Genomic DNA, 22752 nt, shown 5'->3' with positions numbered 1-22752 from the left:
GAATACAGAGCAGTCATATATTAATAATATCTCTCAAAAAGGTCAATTTTCTTTTCCTTTTAATTCAGACTGGAGCAAGGAAGGATTCGTCTGTCTGTGAAAAGACACATGAAGCCAGAGATGCTAAAAAAAAAAAAAAAAAAGGCTATGACAATCCCCTTGTGTTGTATTTTGAAGCACCTGTTTCTCATAATTTTGTGACATCTCAATCTATTGCATCCATAATGGGCAGATGTCTTCTGGCAGTTAAGCAGCTTTTAGCAAAGGCAGGAATAAAGGTACAAAGTGGCCATGTAAGTGACTGCCATGTCTCTGCATCCGACAGAATCCCAGACAACAGCAGGCGTGTCACACTTCTGAGCGGCTGTCACACGCTGCCTCAAAGTACTGACCACACATTCTCAGGCTGCACACAGGCCTAGCTGGAGATTTTCTGAAGATCTCCAGAGTCTCCAGCCTGTCCTTCTGAGACTCCAGGAGTTTCAAGCTTCTAAAACAGCTAGAACCTTCTTTACTTACTGTCTTCTTTAGAGTAACAGAAGGATCCGTGATCAGGGGATATCTTAGATCCCAACCTGACAGAATAACACTTAAGGGATCATGGACTCTGGGATAATTTCCTGGGATCATACAACCCTGGGCCTGTGGAAAGGGAAACTTGGAGAACAGGAAGAAAAACAAGAAGAGGCTGAATCTGAGCAGTGCTATCATCGCCACTCAAAAAATGGGCAGAAGACTTAAAACATATCTCCAAAGAAGACATACAGATGGCCAGGAAGCACATGAAAAGATGTGCAATATTGCTAATTACTTGTTGCTGTTCAGTCGTTAAATCATATGCTAATTATTAGAAAAATGCAAATGAAAACGACAATGAGGTATCACCTCACACAGTCAGAATGGCCAACAAAATGTCTACAAACGATAAAGGCTGGAGAGGGTGTGGAGAAAAGGGAACCCTCCTACACTGCTGGTGGGAACACAAATTGGTACAGCTACCATGGAGAACAATATGGAGGGTCTTTCAGAAACTAAAGATAGAAACTTTCAGAAACTAAAAAGAGCTACCATATGATCCAGCACAGAGAAGGCAATGGCAACCCACTCCAGTACTCTTGCCTGGAAAATTCCATGGACGGAGGAGCCTGGTAGGCTGCAGTCCATGGGGTCACAAAGAGTCGGACACAACTGAGTGACTTCACTTTCACTTTCATGCAGTGGAGAAGGAAATGGCAACCCACCCCAGTGTTCTTGCCTGGAGAATCCCAGGGACAGGGGAGTCTGGTGGGCTGCCATCTATGGTGTCACACAGAGTCAGACACGACTGAAGCGACTTAGCAGCAGCAGCATGATCAAGCAATCCCATTCTCAGGCATATACCTGGAGAAAAACATGGTTCAAAAGGATACATGGACCACAATGTTCACTACACCACTATTTATAGTACCCAAGACAATGCAAGCAACCTACTAGGTTGGTTAAAAAAGTAACTGTGGTTTCGGCTTCCAGTTCAAGATGGTGGAGTAGAAGGACATGTACTCGTCTCCTCCCGTGAGAGCACCAAAACTGCAACTAGCTGAACCATCGACAGGAGGACACTGAAATCTACCAAAAAAAAAAAAAAAAAAGATACCCCATGTCTAAAGGCAAAGAAGCAGCTGCAATGAGATAGTACGAGAGGTGCAATCATGATAAAATCAAATTCTATACCCACTGTGGTAGGTGACTCACAGACTCAAGAACAAAAGTACCAAAGGAGTTCTGGCACTGTTGTGAAGGTTCTGAACTCCACATCAGACTTCCCAGCCTGGGGACCCATCAAAGGGACTGGAAATCAACAGGGAATCTGGCCTTGAGGGTCAGTGGGATTTCATTATAGGACTCCCAGAGTACTGGGGGAAACAGAGACTCCAGACTTGGAGGGGATAAACACAATTTTGCTCTCATCAAGACCCAGAGGAGAGGAGTAGTGACTCCACAGGAGACTGAATCAAAACCACCTGCTAGTGTTGGAGGGCCTCCTGTGGAGGTGTGGGTCAGCAGGGGCTAACCACAGGGACGGGGGCACTGGAAGGTCCCCCTTGGCATAAACCCTCTTGGAGTTCACCATCAACCCTACTATCGAGCCCCAGGGATGGGTATTCTCAGGCCAAACAACTACCATGGAAGGAGTACAACCCCACCCACCAGCAGATAATTGGATTAAAGCTTTACTGAACAAGGCCCTGCCCAGGAGAGCAAGAACCGTTTTTTCCAGCCCTTCCCATCATGAAGTTTACACAAGCCTTTTAGCCTCATCCATCAGAGGGCAAACAGAAGAAGCAAGAAGAAGCAGTCTCACAGTGGCTAAAACAAAAGTCATATTATAGAAAGTTAATCATGATGAAAAAGCCCAAAGTTCTGTCCCCGATAAAAGCACAAGATAAAACCCCAGAAAAACACCTACATGAAGTGGAGATAGGCAACCTTCCAGAAAAAGAATTCAGAATAATGATAGTGAAGATGACCCAGAACCTTGGGAAAAGAATGAAGACAAAGATCGGGAAGATGCGAGAAATGTTTAGCAAAGACCTAGAAGAACTAAAGAACAAACAAACAGAGAGGAATAATACACTGGAAGGAATCAACAGCAGAATTACTGAGGCAGAAGAACAGATAAATGACCTGGAGGACACAATGGTGGAAATCACTGCTGCAGAACAGAATATTAAAAAAAGAATGAAATACAGCCTAAGAGACCTCTGGGACAACATTAAGTGTACCAGCATTCACATTATAGGGGTCCCAAAAGGAAAAGAGAGAGAGAAAGGACCTGAGAAAATATTTTAAGAGATAACAGCTGAAAGCTTCCCAGCGATGGGAAAGGAAATAGTCAACCAAGTCCAGGAAGCACAGAAAGTCCCAAGCAGGATAAACCCAAGCAGGAACACACCAAGACACATAGTGATCAAACTGACAAAAATTACAGACAAACTATTAAAAGCAACAGGGAAAATGACAACATACAAGGGAACTCCCATCAGGTTACCAGCTGATTTCTCAACAGAAACTCTACAAGCCAGAAGGGAATGGCATGATATATTGAAAGGGAAGAAACTACAACCAAGAATATTCTACCCAGCAAGACTCTCCTTCAAATCTGATGAAGAAATCAAAAGTTTTCCAGATGAGAAAAAGTTAAGAGAATTCAAGCACCACCAAACCAGCTTTACAACAAATGCTAAAGGAACTTCTCTAGACAGGAAACACAGCGAAGAAAAAGACCTACAGAAAGTAAACCCAAAACAATTAAGAAAACGGTAATAGGATCATACATATTGATAATTACCTTAATTGTAAATGGATTAAATGCACCAACCAAAAGACACAGACTGGCTGGTGGACGAAAACATGTGCATGTATGCATTTCCATTTACCACACCATTCTGCTTGACCCCCCCAAATTGTATGTAATTATTTTATATTGTTAAATTAATCATATTCCCATTATGGCTTGTAGTTGCAATTATCTTTTATTTTTAGTCTGGTTATTGACTGTGAAAACTGATAAACATCTTTTACTCTTGTGATTATGTAACTCTTACTCACTTAATACTATTGTATCATGATTGGTCTAGAGAAAAATAATAGAACTCTATATCACCAAAACGAGGATCTCATAGAAAAACCTGTAATCACTTTTTAAAAGCCAGATGCATATCAGAATTATCTTGAAATTCTTTGAAAAATACAAATGCTCGAGGGAGGTTCAAGAGGAAAGGGAAAAACGTATGGCTGATTCATGTTGATGTCTGGCAGAAACCAACAACATTCTGTAAAGCAATTATCCGTCAACTAAAAAAATAAATAAAATTCTCCCAATAATGAAAAAATAAAACAACAAATGCTCAGGTATTGCTTTTTTCCTCCAGAGCTCCAGATATGTTTCTAATGAGCAGTCATGTTTAAAGACAAGTGGAATATATGATGATCTTTTATTACCTAGTATGTTTCATGTTTTCTATTTTATATGCAGTGCTTCTATTTCATTTAGTTTCTGTTCTCCAATTTCTTCATCTCTTCTTTTTTTTTTTTTTTTTGATGTACTTTCTCAAGCCTTGATCTAGTCACTGTCAGATGATGTATAAAATCCACTTTTTGTTGTAATCTGATCAAAAATGGTTCATTGTTGGGTAGAATAAAAGAGGATGACACTTCAAAACGATGATTTTTTTTTTGATTTGAGGCTCATGATGCACCCACTTACCAAGCTTTTTCACCTTTCCAATCTGCTTCAAGTGCTGAATGACCACAGAATGGCAGACACTGACTTCTTCAGCAGTTTACCGTGTAGTTGTAGAAGGATCAGTTTCAATGATCCCCTTAACTGGTCACTGTCAACTTCTGATGGCCAGCCACTGAGCTCCTCAACTTCATGGCTGTCATCTCCTTTGCAAAACTTCTTGAACCACCACTGCACTGCACGTTCGTTAGCAGTTCCTGGACCAAGAATGCTGTTGATGTTGCAAGTTGTCTCTGCTGCTTTATGACCCAATTTGAACCCAAATGAGAAAACTGCTCGAATTTGTTCTTTGCCTAACATCATTTCCCTATTCTAAAATAAATACAAACAGCAAGTAATGAGTCATTAGTAAAAGAACATAAAGAAATGCACATTAAAATGATGTATAACATAACCACATTTATTAAAGAGTGTATTCCAATATCAAAGAGCAAAGTTCAATAATGTAAAACCATATTTACTTTTGCACCAACCTAAATAAATATCTAGTCACAGATGAATGGATAAAGAAGGTCTGGTACATGTACATGATGGAATAGTACTCAGCCACTAAAAAGAACACCATTTGCAACAACTTAGATGGGCCTGGAGATTATCATACTGAGTGAAGTAAGTGCAACAAAGACAAGTATCATATGATGTAGCTTATCTGCAAAATATTTTTTTTAAATGATACAAATGAACACATTTGCAAAACAGAAACAGACTCACATAGAAGGAACTTACTGTTACCAGGGGGGAAGTGTGTGGGGTGGGCAGGGATAGATTGGGACTTTGGGATGAATATGTATCCATTGCTGTATTTAAAACAGGTTAACCAACTAGGATTTACCATGTAGAACAGGGAACTCAGCTCAAAACTCTGTAATAAGCTAAATGGGAAAAGAATTTGAAAAGGAATAGATGTATGTAGGTACATAACTGAATTGCTTTGCTGTACATCTGAAACTAATATAACATTGTTAATCAAATTGTACTCTAATATATAATAAAAAAATTTTAAAGCATTAATGGACTAAAAAAGGGGGGACATGTTGGTTGATGAATTATATTTTCCATGGGGGTCTCCTTTCTCTAAAACATGTATTTACTCACTGAAAGGGGGTAAAAAATGAACTAAAAAAGAGACAGCCTTTTAGTGATCTTAAGAAATCCAAGCATCTATTAATTAATCCATCAATTAAAACTTTTAAGTCATGGACCTGAAGTATTCCCAGTATGTCAAGGTACTTGTTTTCTTTGATGAATGAATCAGAGAGGTGATAACTTCATTGCAATGCTGATGTAACTAAACCCAGCCTCCTCACCCAGAAAGTGCTGCAGACTGCAAGGAACAAGGACTGGCATCCCTGCCCTGCCCTTCGCTCACCTTTACCCCTCTCCTCAGGATAAGGGAAGACGCTGCCAAGCTGATGACATTTGAGAATCACAGAGCTTTATAACTGAATGGGCCCTGGGAGAGCAAGAAACCCAATTGCCTCATTTTATTTTTTCAGAACAAGGAAGCCAGAGGATCCAAGTAAGAATCTCAAAGTCACAGATATAAATAAAGGGCCTCTGTGTTCCGAGGGAAATGGGGCAGAGCCTCAGTGGTACTGAAACAAGGAAAAGCAACAAGCATGTTTATGTTGGACCTTGGAGGCCAGGTCTTTGGTTCCCACATCAGTGAGTCAGTCTCAGCAGACCCCAAGATCCAGAGCTGTTTCTAACGTACTGTATCATGTTGGACCTAATTTGCGTTCTAATTGTTATCTCATTCTTTCCTATGATTATTCCTGGATCATTGTCCTTGGTGGATTGATAACAATTTGCAGATTACTCCTCCAACCCCTCCATTAGACTGTGAGCTCATGAACAACTAAAACCATGTCTTCTACAAACTTTTATCCTCACAACATAGCTCACTAAGCCTGGTAGACACAAAAGGTAAGGAATCACTATGTGAAAGTGAAAGTCACTCAGTCGTGTCCAACTCTTTGTGACCCTGGACTATACAGTCCACAGAATTCTCCAGGCCAAAATACTGGAGTGGGTAGCCTTTCCCTTCTCCAGGGGATCTTCCCAACCCAGGGATCGCACCCAGGTCTCCCACATTGCAGGCAGATTCTTTACCAGCTGAGCCACAAGGGAAGCCCAAGAATACAGGAGTAGGTAGACTATCCCTTCTCCAGGGGATCTTCCTGAACCAGGAATTGAACCAGGGTCTCCTGCGTGGTAGATTCTTTACCAACTGAGTTATCAAGGAAGCCCTCACTATGTGAATATTGTAATTAATTCCAAAGAAGTATCACAGCTTCATTTCCTACAACTTGAGGGACCAAAAGCCACTGGAACTAGAGCTACTTAAGAATGTGTTGAACATTAAAACATTTTAACAACCTCACTTCAATACTCTATGGAAGGCACAAAATGAATTTGAGTTTTTCATAACATATGACATGCTGTACAGTTTTCCAAAGAAGAGATCAATGTAGGTTGACTTAGGATCGTGTTAGTAGAGAGGGAGAGAAATGATGGATGCAGGACGGGTTTAGATGAGATGAAAGGAAATTGCTGAGACTGAATGAGATGGGAGAAAACAAAACCAAGGGAAATGCCAAGGACAGTGGTGATGCCATTTACTGAGAAGGGAAAAACTGCAAGTAAAAACAAAAAGTCTAAGGCAGGGAGGAGGAACTTAAGATTTCTATTTTTCAGTGTTATGATTAAGATAACTATCAGATATCCCAATGAAAACATCAAGCAGACAACTGGAGGTAGAAATCTGCAGCTACAGAGAGAGTTCTAGGCTAGAGAACTTATTTGGGGATTACCGACATGTAGATAGCCATGGCAATGGATGAGGATACAAAGGGCAATGTACAGACCAGGAGGAGACCCAGGATAGAGAACTGTGACCCTCCCTCCCATATTTAATAACTTCGTGGTATGTGTGTAACGCAGTGCTGGAAACTGTGGGAAACAGAAATACCCAATGCACTCTTTTTCCTTCAATGGCCTTATAATACAACCTCTTTCATGCATAAGAAAAGGAAAGCCTACTCAATGTAATGGAAAGTACAGAGAGTTAGGAGTCAAGAACCATGAATTTTAACCATTCTACAGCTGCCCCTTGAGAAATGTGTATGCAGGTCAGGAAGCAACAGTTAGAACTGGACATGGAACAACAGACTGGTTCTAGTTCAGGAAAGGAGTACATCAAGGTTGTATATTGTCACCCTGCTTATTTAACTTATATGCAGGGTACATCATGAGAAATGCTGGGCTGGATGAAGCACAAGCTGGAATCAAGATTGCTGGGAGAAATATCAATAACCTCAGATATGCAGATGACACCACCCTTGTGGCAGAAAGCAAATAAGAACTAAAGAGCCTCTTGATGAAAGTGAAAGAGGAGAGTGAAAAAGTTGGTTTAAAATTCAACATTCAGAAAACTAAGATCAAGGCATCTGGTCCCATCACTTCATGGCAAATAGATGGGAAAACAATGGAAACAGTGAGAGACTTTATTCTTTGGGGCTCCAAAATCACTGCAGATGGTGACTGCAGCCATGAAATTAAAAGATGCTTGCTCCTTGGAAGGAAAGCTATGACCAACCTAGACAGCATATTAAAAAGCAGACATTACTTTGCCAACAAAGGTCCATCTAGTTAAAGCTATGGTTTTTCCAGTACTCATGTATGGATTGAGAGTTGGATTTTAAAGAAAGCTGAGCACTGAAGAAGTGATGCTTTTGAACTGTGGTGTTGGAGAAGACTCTTGAGAGTTCCTTGGACTGCAAAGAGATCCAACCAGTCCATCCTAAAGGAAATCAGTCCTGAATATTCATTTGAAAGTGTGATGCTAAAGCTGAAACTCCAATACTTTGGCCATCTGATTCAAAGAACTGACTCATTTGAAAAGACCCTGATGCTTGGAAAGATTGAAGGCAGGAGGAGAAGGGGATGACAAGAGGATGAGATGGGTGGATAGCATCACTGACTCAATGGACATGAGCTTGAGTAAACTCTGGGAGTTGGAGATGGACAGGGAGGCCTGCCTGGCATGCTACAGTCCATGTGGTTGCAAAGAGTCGGATACGACTGAGCAATTGAACTGAACTGAACAGCTACCCCAAGTTAAAATGACTAACTTCGCAGGGTTTCTAATTCCTCACTTGCAGAAACAAGGACTAGCTGAATCTGCCAGCTCTATTTCCTGATGTCCTGATTTCCATGTGGCATCCAAATGACACACTCTAGCCTCCTCCTAAAGGTAGGGTCTCACCCTCCCCAAGAAGGATGTGACACTCACTGCTGCTCCAGGAGAACACAAAAGACATCAGAGGGGATGGCTAAAAGCAAAGTCCCCAAGAGGCTGCTGCCTGCAAGCTTTTCCTGTTGGAACAGGGTCATCTGAGAGAACACAAAATTATCTGCGTTCTTGGTTTTCAGCTGGAGTTTATGTCAGATCACTGGAATCCCGGGGACCAGTCAGAAGATAAGATTTACCCTATCACATTTTCTTGGTTATACAAATTAATATTCTCAAAGACATCCAATTTCCATGACCCTAGGAGATATCAGACAGAAGTAGTCCAGGTGGGTGGGCATCTATAACACTACAGGGTACCTTAAGCTTTACCATGAAAGGCCACCAAGAAAGCGGTTCAGTAAGATTACATACTTACACATTAGGTGATCATTCTTATCTACTCTAGGTGATAGAGTAGATATCTTCTCTATCATTCTTATCTACTTTACTCTGTCCACCTGGACAGAGCTGACTGGTAGAACAGACAGATGAGCTAAACTGGGCCAATCAGGTTCTTTTTGAAAAATGTCAATTGTGCATAAAATTCTCCAAATCCTGTAGGTCAAGAGAGATGCATCACTTTAATTGCAGTGCCTTGGGGTCTCCAGAGCTGCTCTGCTTCTTTTCCAAGACATAGGTTGTGAGATCATCATTTGATCAATAACTCTCTAGGTAGTCATGTATGACAAACCTAGACAGCATATTAAAAAGCGGAAGCATTACTTTGCCAACAAAGGTCCGTCTAGTCAAAGCTACGGTTTTTCCAGTAGTCAAGTATGGATGTCAGAGTTGAACGATATAGAAGGCTGAGCACCAAAGAATTGATGCTTTTGAACTGTGGTGTTGGAGAAGAGTCTTGAGAGTCCCTTTAACTGCAAGATCAAACCAGTCAACTCTAAAGGAAATCAATCCTGAATATTTCTTGGAAGGACTGATGCTGAAGCGCCAATCATTTGGCCACCTAATGCAAAGAGCTGACTCATTAGAAAAGACCCTGATTCTGGGAAAGATTGAAGGCAGGAGGAGAAGGGGACAATAGAGGACGAGATGGTTGGATGGCATCACTGACTCAATGTACATGAGTTTGAGCAAGCTCTCCGGGTGATGGTGAAGGACAGGCAAGCCTAGTGCATTACAGTCCATGGGGTCACAAAGAGTCAGACCTGACTGAGCGACTGAACCACAAATCATAGGGTAGTCTTATTCCTTGACTCTGTTCAGTTCAGTTCAGTCTTTGTGACCCCATGGACTGCAGCACGCTGGGCCTCCTTGTCCATCACCAACTCCCCGAGTTTACTGTTAGCCGTTGTCAGTTCTGAAGCCTGCAACCAAGAGAATCTTATCTAGTAAGTATCAGTCTCCCCATTTTACAGATAAGGAAACAGACTTGGGAAAAACAAGAAACACGTTGTACACTTCCTAGCTATTGACAGAACCAACTTTAGGGAGCAAGTCCATCTGATTCTAAAATTCCTGCATTAACCACCAGGTCATCCCAAGTCTAAGTACTGGAGTGTAGGTTATTTCCGTCATAGAAATGAGCTTGTGCTGAGCCCTGCTTTATTTCTTGCTAAATAAATGATGGCATGCATTCAGAGAAAGCCATCTAGGGAAGGGGATAGAATCTGCAGCAGCCTCAGACTGAAGTTTGATGGTCCACAAATAAATTCACAACCTTGCCTATGGACACTTGGTCCCACTAATTAAACTACACTTTGGCTACACTGACAAGGAGAAGATGCCTATGTTGTCCCAAGTCAACTGATCATCCAACAATAGATAAGATAGACTGTTTCCTCTGTACAGTAGGACTTTTAAAATGGCAAGCAGTCTTCCAGCAGATGCATTTCAATCAAACAAATAGGCATGAAATAGCTACAGCAGGCCTTAGCTTTTTAGGTCATGGACAGGTCTCCCACAACACTATGGTTAACAAAGAACAAACCAGAACTGCCACAGTTGAACAACCTGGGATGGGTGAATCTATCTACATCTCCTTAGAATAGTGTCAGATCATGGTAGAAAAAAAAAAATCTAAATACAACATGAAGCCAATTGTTATATGTCAAAATTTAGAGTTGATGACCCTCATATGTAGTAGAAGAACTCTTGCGAGGGTATAAGCAAGAGTCATCCATTTTTACTACCAAAGGAAGATATTCATGCAAATTAACTTTAGTCTTATGGGCTTCCCAGGTGACTCAGATGGTAAAGAATCTGCCTGCAATGTAGGAGACCCGGGTTGGATCTCCTGGAGACTCTGGGAAGATCCCCTTGAGAAAGGAATGGCTGACCACTCCAGTATTCTTGTCTGAAGAATTCCATGGAGAGAGGAGCCTGGCGGGTTAGAGTCCATGGGGTCACAAAGAGCTGGACATAACTGTGTGACTAACACTTCCATGTACTCATATAGTTCCCTTGTCCTTATTCCCTTGTCTCTGGTTGACGACTTTAACCTGGGAGTTGTATCCAAGATGGATGTGCTTGCTCACTTTGCTTGAGTTCCTGGTCATTTGGTGTCTTCCCAGAGCCATCCCTAACTCTGCTTTTTCTCTGAATACTGGATTTCAGCATACCACCTATGCTTTCTCCATTTTATATAAATAAGTGCCTCTTTCAACCACCATTTCTGTTGTGTGGCCGATGGCACCAAGGGACTGACACTGCTATGAAGTCCAAAGATAGAACAGAGTTGGGGTTAGATGGACACACTGCCTTAGGGATCATCTTAATCTTCTCAATTTTGGTACAAATGATTTTCAGGCTTAGTACTGCTTCTAGAAAAAAAAATTAGAGAACTGTAAATTGAGTGAACACATTTATGGTGTTATGGTGGGCGGGGCAGCACTCCTTGCCAAAGAGGATAACGGTCTTGCATAAAGAATATTAACACTCACCCTTTACCACTCTTCGGAAGTGCCTATAATGGATCTTGAGGGTCAGAGACAGAGACAAGCCCTAGTTCTGTTATTAAGAGGAGATTTAAAAAAAAGAGAAGTAACCTCAGGTCCCCCTTTCCCAACCGCTCACCCAGATAGGTGTGGCCTCTCCCATCTGTCTGCCCTTCTGATTCCCTAAGACATCAGGCCTGATATCTGCCACACATTAGCACACTCCCCACCTTTCTCTCTCCCCAAAGACTATACACCATGTAAACAAAATCAGGTGTTATGTCAGTTTCTTTTTCCCCTTCATTCCCAGCATCTAACGCAGTGCCTGGAACGAATTCAGGTTTCAACAAATGTCTGCTGCATGTATGAACAAGTGAACAAAAGAGACTCAAAAGCATCTCTGCTGACAAATCAGTTTCAATAAAGAAAAACAATGTCACAGGCAAACTATTTTCTTTGCCAGCAAAGTAGAGTCCCATCATCTTTATGCTCCACTGACTCATTCTGAACACGGTGTCGGGAACAATACAGGGCCAGAAAACGATTAGCCGGGGAACAAAACAATCAGTGGACCCGTCTGGGATTTGAGCGACATATAGATCAAATGTCTTTAATTTGCTAACTCCTTCTCATTTGGCCACAATGGATGATTTTTGGCTACACTGTACCAGGAATAATTGTCCCTCATATATCCCCAATCAGCTGCCGTTTAATGACTAGTCAAAAGTGACAACATAAAGGGTGCAATGACTTTCACTGTATTTGGCAAACCTTGGACCAACCTCCACTGATTTGCCCGTGGAGAGGTGATCCCGGGGACACCTTGCCCGGCTGTCTCCAGTCACCACTGCCTGTCTTCAGTAATCACAAGGCCTTGAGTTGGCAAGAGATGTCTGAAGGGACCTTGGGTTCTTACACTACCTTCCTTGATGGTGGACCATCCACAATATCCTGACTTCTATCCAAATGGTCTCATGTATCACAGCAGTCAAATGACCTTTCTGTCTCCCCAAACCAGCAACTGAGATCATCTACCCTAAAAAAGAGATTTGGAAAGCGTTCAGGAGCTCGACAGACTGGCCAGCCAAATGAGGCCCACTTCTGTTCCAGATGGCCGCCGCCTCATCTCAGCTCATGTTCTGGGGTCGCTGCTCTGAAAATTCAGTGAATCTGAATTTAACTTCCATGAGCCCCAAGAAAGCTCCTTTTCCTTTATTCCAATATCCTGTGTCCTCTTTTTTGGTCCAGCTGTAGTGAAGGTTTGCAGTTCTCTTGAAATGCACTTTAGCCAGCTATATGGTTGAGCTCAAAAAATGAGTCCTTGATAATCCTTGACTGGTTACCCAAGCCTGTTCCAGGATCCCTTCTCATCACCAGACTTCTGAAACTTGAACATGTCTGGCCACTGGTGTACTTAAGAGATGAGACCCTGTATGTCCCTAATCAGGAAAGTCTTCTTTGAATTTCCATGTTCTCCTAGTAGTCCAGCCCATGCTGCTGTCCTGCATCATCTATACAGGAAGCAAACATCTATGCTTCCTGTACAGATGTCTCAACTCCTCAGCTAAATAAATGATAAGCTTCTGGAGGCAGAACTTATGTCTACTCCAGACACAGTATTCTCAAAGCTCTAGAGCTATGCCCTCAGCAAAAATTTGTTAACTGTTTAAAGTATCCTTTCATATAAAATCTAGGTAGACAATTCACAGACAGTCAGCTGAATTGTGTGTCTTTGGCATGTAAAACAATTTACCAAGCTGCAATCTAGACATGGCTTATAGACTGGCATCTCTGTATCTTGATGTTATCTCTTTGCTTAACTTTATCTCTGCCTTTTACCCAAACTGTAAATTCAGTGCAAATGTAAGAAGTTAAAGTGGTAGATGGTCTCTTCTAAAGGGTCAGCCCTCACTGTTTATTCCCCAACACTTCAGTCACCTCTCACATCCTTCCCCCCACCCTCACTACCCACTCCATTTAGTTATGAACTTTGTTTGGTTCCTCAACTGTGCCATGGTCTCTTAACTCTTGGCACACAACGTCCTTCCAATCTAAGACACACAACGTCCTTCCAATCCAAGACACATAGTTTTCTCCCACCTTGTTGCCAAGCGAGCTATCTCTCATATTTCAAGTCTCAGCCTACATATTTCTTTCTTGCAGAAGCTTTCTATGAATCCCTATAGTATGTTGGATTCCCCTGAAAAGGAATCCCAAACTTTTCTGTACTTTCCCGTTAATGATGTCAATGACAATAATTATGACCATAACAATCACTGACATTGACTATACGCTTTCCATAGTGCAGGAATCTATTGACTCACTTAATCATGATTAATAGCAGGTAGGAGGCTTCCCTTGTGGCTCAGCTGGTAAAGAATCCGCCCGCAGGGTGGGAGACCTGGGTTCGATCCCTGGGTTGGGAAGATCCCCTGGAGAAGGGAAGGGGCAACCCACTCCAGCATTCTGGCCTGGAGAATTCCATGGACTGTATAGTTCATGGGGTCACAAGGAGTGGGACATGACTGAGCAACTTGCACTTCACTTCACTTAGCAGGTAAAGAAAGTGAAAGTGAAAGTCGCTCAGTCGTGTCCCACTCCTTGTGACTCCAAGAACTATACAGTCCGTGGACTTCTCCAGGCCAGAATACGGAGGGGGTATCCTTTCCCTTCTCCAGGGGACCTTCCCAACCCAGGGGTCAAACCCAGGTCTCCCACATTGCAGGCGGATTCTTCACCAGCTGAGCCACAAGGGAAGCCCAAGAATACTGGAGTGGGTAACCTATCCCTTCTCCAGGGGATCTTCCCAACACAGGAATTGAACTGGGGTCTCTGGCATTGCAGGTGGATTCTTTACCAATTGAGCTATAGGAAAAGAACCTGATTATCTCCATTTTAAAGAAAAGGAAATCAAGTCTCAAAGATATTATCTTGAGTTCATATCACTCTACAAAGGCCACATTTCTCACCCAGTCTCACCCCAGAATTCATGTTTTTAACCAACACACCACTGCCTCATAAAACCCCACATGTACGTGATTATTTATTTAACAGCTAACTATTCCACTAGGCAGCAAGTTCCAAAGAACAGGGCTGGGGCTGTTTTATTCTACAGTGTATATTTCTAAAGCCTAATCTGAGAGTTAGCCCAGAGAAAGCACCCAAAAAGCATGAGTTCAAGGAACAAATGAAACAGCCAGTTGGTGAACCCCTCCAGAATTCCCAAAGAATAAGTATTGGCCTTCTCAAAGAGAAGATGTCAAACACTCCATCAAAAAATCAAAAGGGTGTCACCTGGAAAGCTGTGAACCCAAGAAAATTTTCCTGCAGAAGCACGCACGCACAGGAGGTCCCCAAAAAGTGTCCGCGATAGCAAAGGAAGCCCAGGCACGTCTCCCCGCTCTCACCCAGCGCATCACCGCGCGACTCACCGCGCTCGCAGGTCCGTCCCCAGTAGCCGGTGCCGGTGCAGTCGCAGATGAAGCGGTTCCAGCCATCCTTGCACACCGCGTTGTTCTTGCAGGGGTAGCTGTCGCACTGCTTGGCGCTCATCCGGGAGCAGGAGGACTTGACGCCCGCGGCGTTCTGCATCTCCGCCAGCTGCCGGATGTTCTTGCTGCGCCCGTCGATGAACAGGTCGCGGATGCAGCCCACGTAGCCGTAGTTGAGCATGGCGGTCCACAGCTCCGTGGGGAGGATGAGGCCAGCGCGGTTCTCCGGCAGCCCGCCCAGGTACATGTCCCCCTCCAGGTCGAGGATCTCGCTCTCCCCGCTGGCGGTGAACGGCGTGCGCCTGCTGTTCACTGATATGGTACCTGGGATGTGGGAATGGAGACAAAGAGTGAGCTCACCGCCCTCCCGGCATCCCAGGTGAGCCTGCCAGCTGATGAAAGGAACCTAGCGGGTGAAATGGGAGACCAGCGTGGCCCAGCCAGGAGAGAACCATGTGAGTGGGGATGGGGAATGAAAGGCCACAAAATGGTAAAAAAGGATAATGCAGGCCATTTGGTTCTGGTCCCTGCCAGCTAAGACAGCTGAGCCCAGAGGGGGACCCAGGACAATCGCAGTGGCCAGAACCTAAAACAGTATCTTTTTTTTTTTTTCCCTACCTAAAAGCCTTGACTGAAAGGTTGCATGCCATGTAGGCGGACAGCAGCACCATCCTTTCCTGTGTTTAAATCCTAGCTCTGCCACCTACTAGCCAGATAACCCTAAAGAAGTGACTTCACTTTTCTAAGTCCTCAATTTCCTCATCTGTAAAATGGGAAAGGAACTGTCCCACCTCACAGGTTGGTGTGATGGCTGCATGCATGCATGCTAAGTCACTTCAGTCATGTTTAACTCTGCAACTCTATGGACTGCAGGCAGATGAGCTCATATATGTAAGGTGCTTCTTACTCTGGACCTAGGACAGAGTCTGTAAGTCCCGCCTGAGTCTTCACCACTGGCTCACCATTGCCAGAGGATGGAGCCTGCTCTTCTGTCTCTCTCTCCTCTCTCTCCATGAGCTGATATCCTCTGTACTTGTCTTAGGTACCCGACCAGCCAGTAGGTATTTTCAACACTCATTGCTTTTGATAAATTTTAACTGGAACGTGTTTCTTCGTGTGTTCACTTAACAAATATATATTGGAACCTGTTCTATCTCTAGTATAGTTCCAAGCACAGACATGAACTTGACAGGTATGCCCCTGATCTCATGAAGCTGATGTTCCAGAGCAAAGGAAGAGAAAATAAACAAGTCACTGAATAAACAAAAGAGACTGACAAATGGCAATTGGGAGGAAGGCAGTTAATTGGGTGCAGCAGCCCCAGCAGACAGGTTCTGCTTTCAAGTGTACAGTTGGTAAAGGCTTCTCTAAGTACGTGAGAGGTAAGCTGAAACCAGGATACTGAGAAGGATCCAGGCAGGCCAAGTCCAGGGGGAAGAGGAATGTGTCTGGCACCAGGAATGGCACTTACAAAGGCCCTGGGGTAGGCAGGAGTGTGGCTAGAGTTGAGGATGCCAGAGGAAGTCAACAAGAGATGAGATCAGGGCTGGACAGGGCACACGAGATCACAGATGGAAGCCTGAGCCTGACCTGGGAACTCAGGAACGGGAGTTCCAGTCTTAAACAGCTTCCTAACCCTGTACCAGTTCCTGAATCCAGTTACAGATCAATTTCCTAAACTGCAAAATCAAACTGATATCTGAACGTCATGCCAAAACTTCCAAAAATTTAGTCTTCTCAAAGTCCTTTATTGGTACCAGGATAACAGGGCCATCCGTCAGCCAGCTTTCCCTCATCTGCGTCTCAATTCCCTTGGCTATGACAGAGGACAGCCTGAAGGGCCTGGGAGATCAAATGAGATCAAGAAAGTGAAGCACACTCTAAATCACCAAGTCTGCCCAGAGGTGGGAAGCAGAAAGAGCACCAGGGGCAACCGGGCAGCTCAGTTAGGCCTGCTCCCCCAACGCTCCCCTGCAAATTTTCTCCTGGAGAAACCAGCTTTGCCTTTTTGCTTTTAAATCTTTTAGAAAACCTACAGAACAATAAGACTGTCCCGGCCACCATTTTTAGTACTTTCTGTGATTTTCTGCACTCAAGCTTCAGAATAATCTCAAGGCTGACGTTCGTATTTCCCCTATTTTACAAATGAAGAAAGGGAAGCAAGCCTCAACATCTTCTCTCCTGAACACTTTGCTTTCTTTACTCACCACATTCCACAGAGATAATCTGATCACCAGCTAACAGCCAGGAGCTTCTATTGCCCAGTGAAGAACAGCACCTGGAACCGATTTAAATAGTGGAGCCTTAAGCAATCCCTCCTGAGCAAAACCCTCCTCTAAGTGTGTGACCACATCTGTTTTGAGAGTCAGTCCTCCAGTTGGGGAATGAAAATTAAAAGGTTCCCAAGATCACCTCTCAGTCATATTCTTGAGGATGAGCAGCAGGCACCACAATTAGATACATTTAACTTTTTATAGGGATTTCCAGAAGGCTCAGTGGTAAAGAATCTGCCGGCCAATGCAGGAAACACAAGAGATGCAGGTTCAATCCCTGGGTCAGAAATATCCTCTGGAGTAGGAAATGGCAACCCACTTCAGTATTCTTGCCTAAAGAATCCCATGGACAGAAGAGCCTTGCAGGCTGAAGTCCACAGGGTCACAGAAAAGTCAGACATGACTTAAATGACTAAACAACAACAACAAAATGTTTTTATAACTATTCATTGTAGTATACGTCTGTTCAAACTACTGCACAATTGCACTCATCTCACATGCTAGCAAAATAATGCTCAAAATTCTCCAAGCCAGTCTTCTTCAAGTGAACCAAGAACTTCCAGATGTTCAAGCTGGATTTAGAAAAGGCAGAGGAGCCAGAGATCAAATTGCCAACATCCGTAGGATCATCAAAAAAGCAAGAGAGCTCCAGAAAAATATCTACTTCTGCTTTATTGACTATGTCAAAGCCTTTGATAGTGTGGATCACAACATACTGTGGAAAATTCTGAAAGAGATGGGAATACCAGACCACCTAACCTGCCTCTTGAGAAATCTATATGCATATCAAGAAGCAACAGTTAGAACTGGACGTGGAACAACAGACTGGCTCCAAATAGGGAAAGGAGTACGTCAAGGCTGTAAATTGTCACCCTGCTTATTTAACTTATATGCAGAGACCATCATGAGAAATGCTGGACTGGATGAAGCACAAGTTGGAATCAAGATTTCTGGGAGAAATATCAATAACCTCAGATATGCAGATGACACCACCCTTATGGCAGAAAGTGAAGAACAACTAAAGAGCCTCTTAGTGAAAGTGAAAGAGGAGAGTGAAAAAGTTGGCTTAAAGCTCAACATTCAGAAAACTAAGATCATGGCATCTGGTCCCATCACTTCATGGCAAATAGATGGAAAAACAGTGGAAACAGTGAGAGACTTTATTTTTCTGGGTTCCAAAATCACTGCAGATGGTGACTGCAGCCATGAAATTAAAAGATGCTTGCTCCTTGGAAGAAAAGCTATGACCAACCTAGACAGAATATTAAAAAGCAGAGATATTACTTTGCCAACAAAGGTTCATCCAGTCAAAGCTACAGTTTTTCCAGTAGTTATATATGGATGTGAGAGTTGGACCATAAAGAAAGTTGAGCACCGAAGAATTGATGCTTTTGAACTGTGGTGTTAGAGAAGACTCTTGAGAATCCCTTGGATTGCAAGGAGATCAAACCAGTCAATCCTAAAGGAAATCAACCCTAAATATTCATTGGAAGGACTGATGCTGAAGCTTCAATATGCTGACTACCTGATGCAAAGAACTGACTCTTTGGAAAAGACCCTGATGCTGGAAAAGATTGAAGACAGGAGGAGAAGGGGACAACAGAGGATGAGATGGTTGGATGGCATCACCGAATCAATGGACATGAGTTTGAGTAACTTGGTGATGGACAGGGAAGCCTGACTTGCTGCAATCCATAGGGTCGCAAAGAGTTGAATATGACTGAGTGACCAAATTGAACTGATAAGAACAACATACTGGAAAATACCCTCAGGAAGAAATGAAGTTCTTCATTTCTTAAAAAACCCTTCTTCTGAAATTTCTTCAAATCTAAACTTGTTTAAAGAACAATAGAGCCAAGTGGAAATATTCAGAAATGGGTTAAGAGCCTTTTTTTTCTTTTCAATCGTAATATTTCCCATCTCCAGAGCATGTAAATGACAGGAGTGTCTCTGATACTGTATTTCTTCCATGGTATGTTGTTTAAAAAATGATTTTTGATCAGGTTTAAATATTTTTAAATAATCTATTGACAAGAACATATTGCAAAACAAAAAAGATCTGAAAAGTAATATGGTAATTTGTGTTCTTTCTGAAATAATTTGATTATAAAAAATTACTTATGAGACCTAAATTACACAGTATAAATGTCACTTTTAAAACTTGCAAGTTTGACATGACTTCTAAGACCCATTTTTGTGTCTCTAAGACCAATTATTTTATGTCCCTTTTGAATTTTTAAACTTCTAATTAACAGTGAATATGAAAGTATTTCTGAATAAAAATAAATCTACATTAAAAAACATATTAAAATGTTGTTATGCTGCTTTTATATGACAATTATTTGTTTGTTGTTGTTTAGTTGCTAAGTCATGTCCAACTCCTTGCAACCCCATGGACTGCAGCATGCCAGCCTTCCCTGTCCTTCACTATATCCCAGAGTTTGCTCAAGGTCATGTCCGTTGAGTTGGTGATTCCATGCAACCATCTCATCCTCTATCACCTCCTTGCCTACTCAGTAAATTTTTATAGACTTTAATCAAACTTATCAGTGTATGTTGTATTAAGTAGTTAAGTCATGTCCACTCTTTGCCACGCCATGGACTACTGCACACCAGGCTTCCTGTTCTTTACTGTCTCCTAGAGTTTGCTCAAATTCATGTCCATTCAGTCAGTGATGCCATCCAACCATCTTATCCTCTGTCGCCCCCCCCCCCCAGTTTACTCAGTAAATTTTTATAGGCTTTGATCAAATTTATCAGTATGGCAAAGTATTAACCAATGCCATAGCACTCAAGTATAATATTAAAGTGTTTTGTAATCAAAGCTTGTTTGTCAAAATTGGGTCTACTGATGGTTCTACCCAGACAAAATAACACCCTACTTGAAAAAGCAATTAGTGTTGAGAATAAACAGAAAGAGATATGTGGCAATTTTACATGTTCTAGCCTGCCGTGACACAGATAGGTGACATTTAAGCTGTGCCAAGGTCTAGGTTAGTCAATCATGAAAGCCGTCAACCGTGACCAGTCCAAAGACCCAATGTGCACTGTCTTAAAAACTAGCAGGAGTGTTTCTTTTATAATTCTCAAGACAGCTTTCTCGCTCCTCCCCTGCCAACATATTTATGGATAAACTTTGAAAGATTTGGCCTCAGAAGAAATTAAGTTTGTGTGTTTTCTGCTTAAAAAGAACAAAATGCTCGTTCTTGCCCAACAAACACATTTCATTTGAAGTCTCTTGGTTCCGATCAAATTTCAGGCAATCAATAAGGCAGCCTGCTGGCAATAAACCATCCAGGTCTGCAATCTGCCACATGTCTGCCCTTTGCACAGAATCTAAGCGGCTCCTCCTAAGGGCAACACTGCTCATCTCCGCCATCCCTCCAGCTCTGGGAGGATTCAGAAGAGCTATCCGCGCATGCCCGGCCATCCCTGGCTACAGCCTGTTAGGGGAACCTACTGCTTTCTGTTATTGGCCAAATGTACCCAGAAACAGAATGTCCAAAAGGAAGGCATTTTTGTGTTCACCAAGAGAGTAAAACCTTCAAAATATGGCAAACAGAGCCGAGACTTTTCTTGAGTATGATACTACCTAAATGGAGAATCAGGAAATAAATGTGAAATTCAAATGCCCTAATTACTACTCAGGGTGAAATGTCCTTTCTGATGGCACAGGATGTGACCTTCATCACCACATGTCCACAGAAAGCAGGCAGACTGTTCAGGCATTCCAAAGCCTCAGCTTCTCTATTTGTGTTTCCCCACTCCCACCCTTTGTTGCTATTCGAGTGGCTATGTACTGCCTGGGGCTAGCTTGTTTGATCCACGGCTGCAGAAACAAAGCCATTTGAAGCAAACGCAGAAGGTGATGAAGAGGAAGGGAGAGTTAGCGAGGTCTGAGCAAACAGTGAGTGAAATATAGGCTTTCACACCAAAGGAAGGCTTTAAATTGAACATGACTTCAGGAAAAATCAATTTGTCTTTTCCTTTCTTGTCATAATTTTCCCCTGCGATATGACTCTTGACAATTATTGGAGGGTGTATCGTTGCATAAACTCTTGCACAGTGCAGCTTATTCTACAAGAGTAATCACATAGAGCAGCATCTGTGATGTCACAGTTGGTTTCTATGGTGATAAGAAAAAGGAGAAGAGAAGGGGGGGGGGAACCATCACACCAGTGACATGACAGTCACTTTGGCAGCAGTGCGAATGCTCCTTGTAAAAGCATCCGCAGTCCCAGGGTCTCAGAGCTATCACCGAAACCATTGTGCAGTGATTGACAAGGGGGATGAGGAGAAGAATGTCAGCCTTTGATAAGACAGGTGTCTTGTTCGGCAACATCATCTTACAACAAGCATTAAGGAGAACAGCAGAAGAATCAGCAAGTGCAAACATTAAAATAAAATAAAAAAAACTATAAGGAAAGGGAAGTTTGCACACACCCTGCCTCTTCCTACCTGATCTGCCGTCTCGCTGAATATCCACGTGGTACCATTCCCCATCGTTGGCTTTCTTCTGCGTGGCTTTCACTTTAATGGTGCCTGAGCCCATGTCAAGCAGCAGGTACAGGTTACCATCGAGGAGTTCCACAGCAAAGAAGTCCACCTTGGTGTTCTTCTGGCTCCGCGCATCCTTTCTTTCTTGGGGCTTGCCGTGAGTGAAGAGGATCAGGCCGTTGGGCTCAGTGGTGCGAAAGTCAAAGGAGATGGAGCCCATGCGTTTGGTGTTCCACTTGGGTAAGCTGATGTAAGCCTCTGGGGTCTCAAAGTTGATGGGGTCCAGTGTGGCCACATTCTCACACTTGAATACCACCTCACCATAGATCTTCATCTTGGTGTCCCCAATCCTGGCCAAGCGAGACAGTTCCAGACGGATGTCATTATTCTTATAAACAACCTGTCAAAAGTCAAATAAGTGCCATATGAATCAATCTTGCAAGCTGCAACCATCCATTGCTCACTGGGAACTCAGGAAAAAGGACCGAGAAGAAGCTTCAGGACACGACAGTCTGAAATAATATGGGAAACATGAGACACAGCACTTGAAAAGCACCGGCACAAAGCTCTGAGGTGCACAGAAGCCCTGAATAAGCCCCTGCATTTCCACTGTATTCCTTTTGTCTGTTTCCTTCTGGCCAATTTTTGCAGTGTCAGAAAGTTATACAATGCAAGTAGAAATCTAGAGAGACTGAGTTGCACAGACACAAATACTTCCAGAGATATTTACTGAAGTGTCCTCAGTAAAAGACCAGAAACAACCTAAATGACCATCAGTAACAGACTGGCACGTCCTCATAATGCAATATTAGGCAGCCCTCAAAAACAAAGCAGTGCTCCTAGTTTTGACATGGGTTTTCTGAGTAACACTGTGAACTGAATCAGCAAGGAACAGAATCATGTGCATTATGCTATCATTATGCAAAGTGGGTGTGTGTGTTAGGAAGTGTGCATTTTATGTATATATGTTTGCAAATGCATTAAACATTTTTGGAAGGAAACACAAGAAACTATAAAATGGTCA

The 22752-nt window shown here is 42.8% G+C and overlaps 1 protein-coding gene across 3 annotated transcripts in view; it reads right to left on the bottom strand.

Moving 5' to 3' along the window:
* The window catches only part of NRXN3 (neurexin 3), a 1687603-nt gene that overhangs the window by 1178445 nt on the left and 486406 nt on the right, over positions 1-22752 (bottom strand). For all 3 annotated transcript variants that reach the window (XM_065940342.1, XM_065940340.1, XM_065940341.1), the window contains 2 exons: positions 21690-22128; positions 14899-15282 (listed from right to left, as the gene is read on the bottom strand). In XM_065940342.1, coding sequence (XP_065796414.1) covers positions 14899-15282; positions 21690-22128 — 823 coding nt within the window. The remainder of the gene's footprint in view (positions 1-14898; positions 15283-21689; positions 22129-22752) is intronic.

The sequence above is a fragment of the Muntiacus reevesi genome, chromosome 7 (genome assembly GCF_963930625.1).
Source record: "Muntiacus reevesi chromosome 7, mMunRee1.1, whole genome shotgun sequence".
In the NCBI taxonomy this organism is placed as follows: Eukaryota; Metazoa; Chordata; class Mammalia; order Artiodactyla; family Cervidae; genus Muntiacus; species Muntiacus reevesi.
Note: the sequence above shows the minus strand (reverse complement) of the source record. Positions and strands in the feature narration are given on the sequence as shown.